The sequence below is a fragment of the Mercenaria mercenaria genome, chromosome 7, assembly GCF_021730395.1.
Source record: "Mercenaria mercenaria strain notata chromosome 7, MADL_Memer_1, whole genome shotgun sequence".
NCBI lineage: Eukaryota > Metazoa > Mollusca > Bivalvia > Venerida > Veneridae > Mercenaria > Mercenaria mercenaria.
The window spans coordinates 25,617,807-25,630,792 of NC_069367.1; the positions used below are offsets into that span (position 1 = coordinate 25,617,807).

The window sequence follows — 12,986 nt, forward strand, 5'->3', positions numbered from 1 at the left end:
TAATCACCGATCAAGGTCATGCGCACTACACATGAATCGAAGTTCAGAAAAAGATAAAAAAATTGTATATTTGTAAAGTGGATGTTATATTAAAAAGAAGGTGAAACAATATGAAATTCACTGAATATGCAACAGATAGGCAAACCTTTAAGGTAATTATTCCATTTTCTATTTTTGGTTTATATCGATTTCGAATTTATATTTAGTTTAAATGCAGGTTATGTTTACATATTTTAAATGTGGGTTATGTTTATGTTTTCTTAGATACAACGTACGGTTTTACGTCTTAATCTGGTAGCTATGATGACAGAAAGCAAATGTATGTCAGTTTCTCATTGCATAAAAAACAAGTTTCTATTTTAATTATACTTCCTGGTTCATGAATTAACACTAATTTGCAGTCCAGGCTTGATTGCAAATAAATAATTTTACATGACTACAAATAACTTATTTGCAAGTACATGTAAGTAGTTTTAGAGGTCTGTTTACTTCTGTATACATGCGATAAAACATTAAAATAACGCTAAACTTAGATTTTTTTTTCGTTCTCCCCAACAAACCAGATGGTACCATCTTTCTTAGTATGTGTTACGCTTACAACAGCTAGTGTAGTTCTTATCGAACAACTTAGCCATGCCAGTTCGCATGATTAGCTTGATCTTTATGGCACACAACTTTATCTTGAGATCAAATCCGTGGCAATGCATATATTCTTCATGATAATTAACTGAATACATTGCTTCGAATGCCATTTTGTTTCCACCTCTTAGTTAATTAGGGTAGTTATCCAAAACCTCCTGAGTTCTACATTGCTGAAGATTCAGTTAAGTTAACACTTGGGTAGAAATTTGCCAATGCACGTAACTAAAATATTTTCAAGCAACGTTAAATCCAGTGAAAAAAAAAAGAAATGTAAATTATCTTTCATTAATGTGATCGTTTTGTGTCTTTGATAAAATAATTATATGTTTGGTTTCCACACCTCGTCTTGTAACTAGGTCAGAAATATAAGCGTCAACAATTTTGTTCGTAAAGAAATGCCAAACGGTATTAACAGAGTTTTACATACTAATACCGAGTTCTGCCCTCCACCCCCGGCATGATAGAAGTGTCTTATGAAACAAAGAAGGCAACCAAGGAGATTCATAGTCTCTTATGATATGTACAACATACTCGTGCCAGAAGCACGGGAATTATAAGCCCCATAATTATCAAGGATCAGAAACAAAAACACTGATCTTGGTGGATAAATGTAGGAGATTGACGGTGAACTAAGGCAAATAGGTGCAAACATGTTTGAAAGTTTCTTTCTAATAAGTGATGCAAAATTTGGATGAAGACATTCAATCGTATTTGTTAACGATTACGCAAAAAGGTATAATCGTTTCTTATATGAATAATGCAAGCCATATCTATGAAGATAACTTTTTGAACTTTGTAAATGTTGACATTAGAAATCATTTATACGCGTAATTATATGATACGATGATAGTCTATGTACTACATGTTCTAAGTTCTCGCCACCTTGGCCGTAACCCTTTTCTATAAATTTCTATTTATACAGACAAACGTCTTAGCTATAAAATGTAGTTAAAAGGCGCGGATCAGCTTAATTTATTATAGAAATATGTTTATGGTTAAAGAAAAAGGAGTTACTATTATTAGACAATGAGCACCATTCATAACACTGAAGTAATTCTTAAAATCGGACAACCGTTAACAAATATCTTGAAATTGGGACTTTTGGAAAATGACACCTTCCTACGAAATTATCTGTCGTAATAAAAGAAAATCTGACTATGTAATATAATGAAATTTACAAAAAATCCGTATGATGTATTCGAATTATTAGGCAAAATAATTTCGCCAGAAGTCCCTAACAAATGACATTAAAACAGTGTGAATCAATTCCAATCCGTCTTACGATAGGACTGTTATTTGAAAACAATGAAAACGTCAAAAGACATCGAATCCCATTGAGTTAGTGTTTACCTTGGCACGGTTAGGACCAGTATCGTTTTGAGCTGCCGAAATGACTTTCTTCTATTTGGGACTTCCGAATCCGTCTATGACTATGTTTTACAGTCTTTTGACTTGATATTTTTTTTTTCTGATGAAGGGACATTGTAAATTTTATACAATAATACGGAATTTTAAGTCACTGAAAATGTGTAATATGTTCCGAAATTCACTCCGATTTCTACATAATTTCAGTGACTTTCAGTGACTACAACTACATAATGTAATTTGAACGAACACTTTTTTTCCGTATATAAAGGTTACAATTACACTAATTTTGTTCCTTCTTTATTTCATATAAACAATTCTTAAAATATTTAGACCTCATTTTCATTACTTGTGAGCATTTCAATGATATGAAAACCATATATAGCCATTTAAAATAACGTATCGTCTTATATAAAATGAATAAAAAATGTATTGAGATTTTATGTTGATATAAGAAAAATAATACTCTCGATAATGCTGCCATGAAAGCTGCTGTTTAGCAATTACGCGTATGCAGACATTTTTGCATTAAATAAAAGTAAAACCAGAGTGGTCTAGGTCTTTTCTCGATACAGTAAGTAGTGAAACTAAGCAAACAAAAATAAAACTGCCACTTCCTTATATATACCTCATAATACCATATTCATAAACAACTTTTTTAACAACTGCACACAAAACACCGATAAGTCACTTCCCATTTGGCGTAAATCTTTATTTAGAAGAAGGAAAAATACAGAGTAACATTAAAATTATAATGATCAAAATCCAATATATCACGGCCAATAGATTTGAACTAAATAAGACCGTTGGCCAATCAGAGGAGGCGAAACAGAACAAGATCTACTTGATTAGGTTAAGTTCTCAATAGCTAGCCGATTTTAAATAAACTATAAAATTGCCTAAATTGAAATTGCATTGGAAGGTGATAACTAACTATTATAAACCATTTGTGTACAATGCAACTATCGATGGTATACTTCACAAAACAAATCTTTCATGAGCATAACAAACGGTTTACAAAAAGCTATTAACCTTGCACAAGATTTTATCACCGAATGTACTCCCCGGTGGTTTCAATGTAAAATACCCGCCGAATTCAAGATTTAAATCAAATGTTTAACCGTCATTTTAACACACAGTACACACATGTTTTAAACAGCTGCCGTCTTTAAATATACTTATGGATATAGTAGCCGATAACTCGAAGGTTCAATCAGATCAAAAGTACAATGAACAGTTTAAGGTAAAAGATTTCTGTTTTCAATTGATTAGATAGCGTTGGATTTATTGTTATTGATATGAATGATAAATGTATTAATAAAGATGTATAGGTAACTTTGTTATATGTTCTCACTGACATAAATATTTTCAAATTTTACTCATTAAAAATGGCAAAGATTTGGTATTTCAATTAAAGGTTTTACATGAACATTGAATCTGTTTACCTTGCTTAAACTTACACATTGCATATATTGAACATTCGTAATTTTCCTTTTACTATACTTCCTCTTTAAGAATTTAAAGATTTAAATGGTAAAATCTTACCTTAACCGTTTGTGTTTTACCACTGACTCATAGTACTTGTTTGTAAACGGGTGATTCGGTTGGAAGTCTTACTTTACGCAAATGAGCTGAACTGCTTCGGACAAAATATCTGGCAAAAACTGGCAATGTAAATAATGATATGGTAATAATATGTCAGTGAAATGCAATAGAATCCATTCTAATATTTTAATACAAAAATATGTGAAAAGATCCTTTTAAAATATAAAACGCAAGCAAGCAACATGACAGGAGAATCGGGTTGATTGGGGTCTGTTCACGAGAGTTAATGAAATGTGCAACACCTCTCATGCTCTCTATCACCGGTACGGCTTAAGCGGAATTCTTTTACATTTAAAATGAATGTACTACATGATCCCAAAAGACCAGAAAATATTACAACACTGATTCCAAGTACGGGGAGCCTTTTACAGCCACCACAAGACACTTCAAGATGCTGTTTTGACAGTAAAAAAAATTTCTTGGAAAAGATAGGCCTACTTTGGAAGCAGAAAGAGCGAGAACGTTACAACGCAACGAGCTAGCAGACTGGGTTTGAATGTGTCTGTTCATGAGAGCTAATAAAATGGAAAACACACCTTAGACCTACTATTTGGTCCATTATTGATTCAATGCATAATCAGCTTTGTTATATTATTTGGGTTATTGCGCATTGAACTACTTTTGAACCTATTTGTTAATAAAAGTATTTAACCGGACCCAAATTATTATCTTATGTATTAGTTCTATTCACGTCAATAGCTTTACTTATGAGAGATCACATCCATTATGTTAATAAAAAATGAGATCGAAAGAAGTTGATTTAGTTCTGACTGATTTTGCAGACTTAAAAGATACGAAACCCAAGATTTATTGATAATAGAAACTTATATATTTGAACATGTCTGGCATTATTTAGCCTCAGAGAGAAAGAATTAAAAGGAAGAGAGCTTTAAATTTATTTATACTTAATGTACTTAATTTTGGGTTCTCTCAAAATATTTCAATAAAGAATACACATGAATATAGCCATATGAAACATTTATACACGAGTTATAGGTACATATACCACAGATTAATGTGCTATATACGTACCAAATACTTTTCTCCGTTCATTCTGGCGTATTTGCGCGTTTTACGAAGGCCATTACGCCAATTCACTAAAACAACAAACGTGTGCTCCAATACGACAAATACATTATAAAAGCTTGATCGAAATGGCAGACATTTCTTTACCCATTTGCGAATGGCTTATATCGCATTTATGGAACGCCGTTTTAGCAGTAAATCTGGCGCTCTATACGTATACGATATATACAGAAATGTTTGCGACCTGAATTCCTCATTCATTATTGTATACAATTTCTTCAAACTTTCAGCAATGATCAATATTGATACCTAGTGGTGCATAAGATTTTTTTTTGTTATTGCACTCTAATTTCCTGGATTATGGTCTTGTGTTGTTTTGCTCTATATGTCAACGAAGTCAACGTGAAGGCATAAATCACATTTGCGATAGCTCTAGTAAAGTATTTCAATAGTCAAGGCATATGACCAGTTAAACTAAAAGTTGTGTTATACATGAAAGGGAAATATAGTTATTTTTGCTCAAAACAATAACTTTCAGAATTAAGAAATACATATTTCATAGATCTACCTGTAAAACATGTAGAATGGAGTAATATTTCCTACATTAACGCTTAGCCTTACGTTTTGAGAGAAAAAAAATCAAACATCACCAAATCATAGAAAGAAAGAGTTGTTTCACATGAAAATTGAACAGCATGTAAAACATATATATTACTCTATGAAACAAGGGTCAGTATACTGATATAAACATTGAATTCATGAAAAGGACTCCATAAAGGGGCCCCACTACCGGACAGTCAAACGTCATTAAAAACTCACCATTTTCAAAGAACTGTTATATATGTTCGTTTTGATGCATTTGCAATAGGTGCGAGTGTTGAAACTTCACATAACTAGGTGGAACACAGTTTTCTGCAATTGTTTATTTTTATTTCTTTACAAATGACAACTTTTTCAGAATATTTTAAGTATTCGTCGTACGGGACAGTACGACAGAACATGTAATGGTCAGGTAAAATATTGGTAAAGATGTTGTTCATTTATCAAGTATTTCTATGTTTTGATGATATACCCCTATACCTTAAAGCGTAATGGTATGATAAAAAAACAAGCACGCTATTCATGCAAAAGTTTTTGTTTTTTTGGCCGAGTGATCACACATACATCTATAACAATTTCTGTTCTGTATAACTTCTGTTCGCAGTAAATCTTTCGAAACTGGTCATTGACAAGGTAACCAGTATCAGAACAGAACAAAACAGATAATATATATATGGAAATTGGAAGTGTGTACATGTATACATGAACAAGTGAACATAACCTATATTTAGAACTTTATCAATCAGGAAGAGCTTATGTCACTCATTTCCTTTAAAAGTGTTTGTATAAACGTAATTTGAGTATTACAATCTGTGTTTGCTTTGTAACGATGTATTCTAATCTAATGAAATCTAAATAATTTACTGTATATTGACATTACTTTTTTAACATGCATACTTGCTCATTGTTGTTACATAATTACATTGCCATGAATAAATGCATTGTACACAGAAATCTAATCTAATCTAATCTAATTAATCTCATCTAAATTAAATGTAATCTAATCTAATCTAATCTATCCATCTATATATTTAATTTATATAAGTTAAAATATACGATGTTATGTATTTTCTTCCCAGATTTGTTGACTAATGCCAGTAGATTTTATCAGTGATATCATAATAAAATCTTTGTTTTATTTTCCAATGACTTCATTGTGTCAAAAAATTGACTTATCTGACATTGGTTAAAAGCACTTTAGAGTAAATATCTTTTTAAGAATGCGCCCTGTTTCATTGCTTGTGAAAAACTACATACTAATTGTCACATCATTCACATATAGCTATATCCTACACGTAACACTACTGCATCTATCATAGACTGGTCATAGTCTTTTCTTATATCATTGTTCAATACTTCCCTTAATAGAAATAACATGGTTCAGTTTTGACCTACTTGTTGCGGTAACAAGTAACAGATGCTAAGATTTCATCCTTCAAAATAATGAGATTTTTTTTTTGAGAATTTTTGTCATCTTATTATTTATCATTTGAAGGTGTCACATTTAATCTTTTTAACTGCATGATACATTGTTATCTGAAGTGTTGTGACTGAAATTGTGTTTAAACAAACATGTCAAAAATATTGAAGTATAATAATATATTCAGCAGAAGAAATATCCATTGGCTTCACAAAATGAAAATAGAATAGCACAAACTAAACATTAAGGTGGAAGGGCCATAGGACCACATTGTTATGTACTGTGTTATGGGCTCTTCTTAACATTCAAACTCAAGATCTATTTTTCTTGAAAGTGCTCGGCTGGTAAAACATGTACCGGTATCTTTATCAGCCAGTATTCATCATTCCACATTATTTTAAATAGTAATCATAAGTTATTTTTTTTTATGAAATAAGATAATTTTCAAACACATTCAACATATTATACTACACCAACGGGAGAAGACCACTTTACATGGAAAATACATACCGCAGAATTCTCTGTATATAACAAATCAAAAGCTACGTGGGTTGCTTCGCTCTGACCGTTAATCTAGTGGCTAGTCTACATATGAGGGATTGAAATTAAAACTTCATTATCTAGCGGTTTCCTGTATCAGTTTCACTTCCCTCTAGTATTTCTAGTATAGAGCTTTAATGTTCGGCCAGGTGTAAATCTAAAACTAAAGCACGCTCATATTACATTTGAAAGCCAGTTTTGCTCACCTATGGACAAAGTGCTTTTTTGTTGAACCTTATAGTTGTCAGATGCTTATCTGTCCACCCGTCGTCCATTCGCCGTCAATCCTTTTATTGAACCACTTGGTCAAATTCCATCAAATCAACAGAAATGTTCCTAGGGTTGTTCCGTTTTATGTTTTCATTCAAATATAGATCATCTATGCAGAAGTCTGGTTGTCATGGTAACCAAAATCCTAAAGTCCTTGCGATTTGTTACAAGAAAACATGGCTGCCAGGGTGCCGACTAATTTTCTCTGTATGGCTTACGGTAAACGTTAAAAATCTCCACTGCAATCTGTAAAATTTAAAAATCTTGTCAGAAGATATTGTCCGAGTTTCAAAATAACTTCACAGATATTTTCCTTTAGTGACTCTTAATCTAAACTGTTACTTTGAAACGTGTGAACTTTACTCAATATTCTTGTTATTTTAAATTTTCAAAACGCATGAAAAAAACCCAGATAAAAATGGTCCCATGCTGAAAACCTTTCCTGACTGTAAGGGCGTTGTCTGAAAGACAGCTTTATCTTGCGTCTCCGTTATTTTCTTCAGTAGTTGAATGAAATCATTAAGGCTCGTCCTCCTTTTTCATCCCATCAGTGTTTCAAGTTCATAACATTCTTCCAGTAGTTCTAGTTCCAAAATTACTATTCTGAAATAAAACATGTAATAGTCAAGGAGTATAATCGGTAGACGATTTAATAATAGTCTTAGATAGATTGTCAATTCCACTGATTATCATTTAACATCATGTAATTGTTGTTTGCTTTATCAAAATTCTTAATATTCAATTTCGCAAACCGACAAATTAATTCCAGTACTTATGCACCACCTTACTGCAGTAGGTTGAAAAGTATTCGAAACTAAATTGAAAAAGAAAATGTGAAAATGGATATAGTGTACATCAATCATAAATCTCCTATCAAGTTGTCAAGTAACGTCAATTATTCTGTTGAACTATGAACAAGACATTGTCCTAACTTAGGGTCCTCTTAATGGAACATTGCGTAAAAGTGATTTTTTTCGACCTTGTGCATTGATTCCTCATGTCTGTCGCTCAGTACATCCGTGCAAACGAAAGGACTGAAGTCGCTTGATAGCTTATTATGTACTTCCTGTTGCTTGTTGGGTACTTTGTAACAAAAAAGATACCCAGTACCGTCAGTTCATAAGAATGTCCGTCCGCCCTTCGGTCGATTGGTACACACTTCAGTGTCCGACAAAACGAGAGAAGGTTTCGGCCTATAGCGGTCAAGCCGTTTGTCAGTAAATGACCTTTATTGAGTTTAGGGCCAGTAGGTCAAAGGTCAAGGTTTCAATGACATTAAGACTTGAAAAAGGTCTTCGCTCAGTAAATGGTTAGGGCTTAAGCTTACAGTTATCAAACTTCACCTGATGAATGCCCTTTGTCAGTAAACAATCCCTACGGGTTTTGGGGACAGTAGGTCAAATGTCAAGATACCAGTGACCTTCAGACTTAAAAATGTAATTAGGCTATAGAAGGCTTGGGCTTATAATTGAGCCGTGCCATGAGAAAACCAACATAGTGGGTTTGCGACCAGCATGGATCCAGACCAGCCTGCGCATCCGCGCAGTCTGGTCAGGATACATGCTGTTCGCTAATAGTTTCTCTAATTGCAATAGGCTTTGAAAGCGAACAGTATGTATCGTTGGTTTTCTCATAGCACGGCTCAATTTTTAAATTTTTAAGGGTGATTGTCTGTGTTTTTGGAGTCAGTAGGCAAAAGGTCACTGATACCTCAAAATCGAAAACAGTTTCCGCACAATAAGTGAAAATAATAGCCTCTACAGTACTCACACTTCACAGAATGATGCGTGTGGTAGGCAGATGACCCCTTTTATTGCTTTTTAGTAAGTAGGTCAAAGGTTAAGCTCACTTTGACCTTGAAACTAAAACAGTTTCTTATTAATAGCTGACAAATATAGATCATCTTTGCAGAAGTCTGGTTGTCATGGTAACCAAAATTGATTGCCTGTGGTCAAAAGATGGTCCATCAGGTCAAGAGTCACAGTTTTAATCAATATCTGAGTAGACTTGGGCTTATAGTTGCCGCTATTATACAGTTATTTACCTTAGACAGGCCAATATATGAGTCAGATGTGTTTCACAAGCTGTTCTTTTATAAAAAAAGTATGTTGTCTTTTTCATACTTTTGGACTTTTGTCTTTGAACAACGCTTGAACATGTTAGTCAAAAAGACTGTGTCTAATAGCAATTTATGCTATAAGTAATTAAAACCATTTTTCACTTCTCTTCGAGCTTGGGCACAAAGCTTTTTTTATATATCTACAGTAGAATCTAGCTTTTTGTATCTAAGTTATTGTTTAATAAAACTGCAACAGATTCCTAATTACTATATTTATATATGGCTACCAGTGCCTCACGTTTGTTGTTTGGTGGGTGAAATGCAACACACTTAATATGATTAGTCTTATTATTATAATAGTTACTTGTAAATTTCAGGTAAAAGGATGTTTTCTTCTCATTCTCATTTCTACAACCGTCGGCGAAATGGTTGCCCTGTTGGCACTAGTTGGGCACTGGCGGGTGCTACGGGAGGACATTATGAGCCCTACACAGCAACAGATGTGTCTGCCATTGCACAGATTCGCTTTGGCAGATGATGAGGAAGCAAACAAACAATGTCCTAGTAGACTTAACAAGAAGAAAAATTCAAACATCTGTTGTGGGACTTTGAGTGATGTGCTTGATAAAGTTTCTGTCAAGGTAAATTATACAGTTTTGTATTCTAAATCTAAACTGAAACGTTGTTTTTATCGCTGAACTTTACATGCATCCTGATTCTAGGTACTAATGACATGTATACCCTTCTAATTTCAGGTTGTCATGGAAAAATATAATAGTGACGCAAATCCTGGTTAGTGTAAAGATTTATTTAATTGTGTCTAATTTGATTGATATTTAGTTAAGATATACGTGTGATACTTCATTGCTTTATTTTGTCTACTTTAAATTGATTTATTAATCGGTAGTGTGCAATATAACACATTTGAAATTAAAGGGTTACAACTATTCATCTTTCCGATAAAATTCTGACAAAAGATAAAATGCTGGATTATATCGCCAGTTGACAACCAGAGAGGCTTGTCAGCATAAAGAAATAGAACGCTGATGGTCCCGTCTGGCACTTTATAAACTTCTCAAATGTATCTTTTACCTTCCTAAATTAGTATTTGATTGGTTGTTTTTTTTAATCAGTTTAAAATATCAACTACAACCACTTTCACTGTAAATACATTGCCAATAACATTACTGGCAATACCTTTTTCCTATTGTCCGAATTTACAAATAAATTAACAAAACATTTGAGATCAGATTTCGCAATAGTTTGTTGATGGAAATCTATCTGTTCTTTAATAAGAGTCTGTCCAAACTCAGCAAATTTGGGCAACGATTTCAGGAGAATGATTGTGTTTTCGAAAGTCTTCTTCAAACAAATTACATAAATTATTATATGAATAGAAATTCTAATAGATATTTCTTTTTTTTTCCAAATGAACAGAAATGAGTTCGCTGAACCTGACGAATTACAAATGCAAGGAATCCGATAAGAAGCCACCAAAGGCACATCTTGTGGACTTATCACATGATAAAAAGCCAGGTATATTACAAAGATCTCGTCAGTGTTTTATGTATTTCGGATTTCTATACAATCAATACAGCTTTCTATAAGAGACATTATTATAATATTTTAGTGTTTCTTCCTCCACCATTTCTTAATTTTTTCTTGAGTGTCGACAAAGTACAAGCATTTCTTTTAAATAAATATTGATATTTTTACATCGTTAATCATGTTACTGTACAAACATTAATTATAAAAGTATAATTATGCAATGCAAAGTTTTAAGTTTTTAAAATTTTTAAAATTCGTAGGTTATAAACATTACAAAAGATGGTGCACGCCGCTTTAGATGATGTTCATAATTTTACTTCCACTTACTCCTTATTTCAACGACCTCTGTATACCACTATGACACGTAATTGTAACATGACTATTACCACTATTTTAGAGTAACATTTCGGAGCCCGGTTCAGTTGTTGTTCCGTCAATTTAGATATAGTTAAAATAATAGGTTTGCCTGCAACGGGAAAACGATAGGCTGAACTGAACAAACCGGAATTTAGAAAGGGGATTTGAGGTTACAAAGCCTGCATATCAAGGAAACTGCCAAAATACAAAGTTAAAAAGCAGACACCATATCCAAATACCCAAAGTTATGAAAGCGGGAGTATTGGAAGCATCCGTACCTCAATTTAATCAAGTGTTATTTGCATACATAGGTCTATATTCGATAAATGTTCTTTTTTTAGTTCCTTTGGGGATGTCATCAAAGTTACTATGGAATACTGACCCACCATCTTATGCAAATTCTGGGTTGAAGCATTTAAAAGAAGAAGGAACAATATATGTAGAAAAGCCTGGTCATTATTACATATCGTCACAACTAAAAACAAAAATTGCGAAAACGAATGATACAGACGCAGCTTCAGACAGCACATTTAGACACTACGTGCATTTGATCTCAAGCAAAGGGACGGAGGGAGTAGTAATACTTGAGAGTGCACAATCCCAGTGTGAAATGGCGTCAGATGTTTCAGAAAGTACAAGTGTCCTTGGTTCTGTGTTCCGACTGGAGCACGGGGATCGGTTGTATGTGGCTACTTCTCATCCACAAAATATTGTTTCTGGTCCACAAAATAATTATTTTAGCATACACAGTATTTAGGTTGAAATGTTGCAAGATTATTATGACAGTATTTGCACGGGTTTTGCGTGAAAGAACTCGTTACAACCCTGTAAGTTGTATTTATGCTGATCTTATAATATACATTTGGGTAATCATAATAGGGCCTTTTGAATATAATATTATAATGATCTCATCATTTTTATAAATAAGCATGTAATAAAACAACTATTTTATCATTTTTTTAAAATAAAAAAATATATAAAACATAAAAATTAAAAAAACAAAACAAAAAAAAAAACACTACTATTTTAATATATCAAGTTCGCCTTCCGATAGCAGTACAGTTCAGATTTTTATTATATGCTTGATCCTGGAAAAAGAATCACACGTCACGTCGGTTCAAATTTTGATCTTTTCCTAAGTAAAAAAAATGTTTAGCTATTTTAATGTTCTTTTTTAACTTTTGGTGTAATTTTGTGAATGATTTTTTCGAACGACACCATTTTTGTCTAATATGTCAGATCGCTCGTGAGATCTTGCGGAAATAGCCATCCTTTATATTATTGAACGAAAATAACGCTTTTTGCTATCTATCTAAAAAGCAAAAAATGAATGTAAATATGTATTTAAGAAATAATACATCCCAAACACTGATTTATCGCGGAATAAAATTATTGTTGGAGTTCGGATTCGAAATAATTATTTCGTGAAGGTGTAGACCGAATAATACGATGATACAAGTTAAGGCATAGCAAAAGTTCCTTCTAGGCCACATCTATATAAATATATAATGATCATCTTGTAAAATTTTGGTTGCAATGTCTGTTGGTCATCAG

The 12,986-nt window shown here is 32.8% G+C and overlaps 1 protein-coding gene across 2 annotated transcripts; it reads left to right on the forward strand.

Moving 5' to 3' along the window:
- On the forward strand, nt 1-12,448 carry LOC123554716 (uncharacterized). Of its 2 annotated transcripts, none has more exons than XM_053547849.1 (5): nt 1-152; nt 9,905-10,168; nt 10,283-10,319; nt 10,965-11,063; nt 11,774-12,448. In XM_053547849.1, exons 1-5 carry the CDS (start codon nt 111-113, stop codon nt 12,187-12,189), a joined length of 858 nt encoding a protein of 285 aa, XP_053403824.1. In that variant the 5' UTR covers nt 1-110; the 3' UTR covers nt 12,190-12,448. The 2 variants fall into 2 exon arrangements, with proteins under 2 accessions (XP_053403824.1, XP_053403823.1); XM_053547848.1 differs by lacking the exon at nt 1-152 and adding an exon at nt 3,106-3,250.
- Nucleotides 12,449-12,986: the final 538 nt, after the last annotated feature.

What these genes read in the sequence shown, in the direction of transcription:
- LOC123554716 (XM_053547848.1), top strand. Translation starts at nt 3,188, where the DNA reads ATGGATATAGTAGCCGATAACTCGAAGGTTCAATCAGATCAAAAGTAC. An exon ending in AGTACAATGAACAGTTTAAG is followed by an intron (nt 3,251 to 9,904) that starts GTAAAAGATTTC and finishes TGTAAATTTCAG; the next exon opens with GTAAAAGGATGTTTTCTTCT. An exon ending in ATCACATGATAAAAAGCCAG is followed by an intron (nt 11,064 to 11,773) that starts GTATATTACAAA and finishes TTCTTTTTTTAG; the next exon opens with TTCCTTTGGGGATGTCATCA.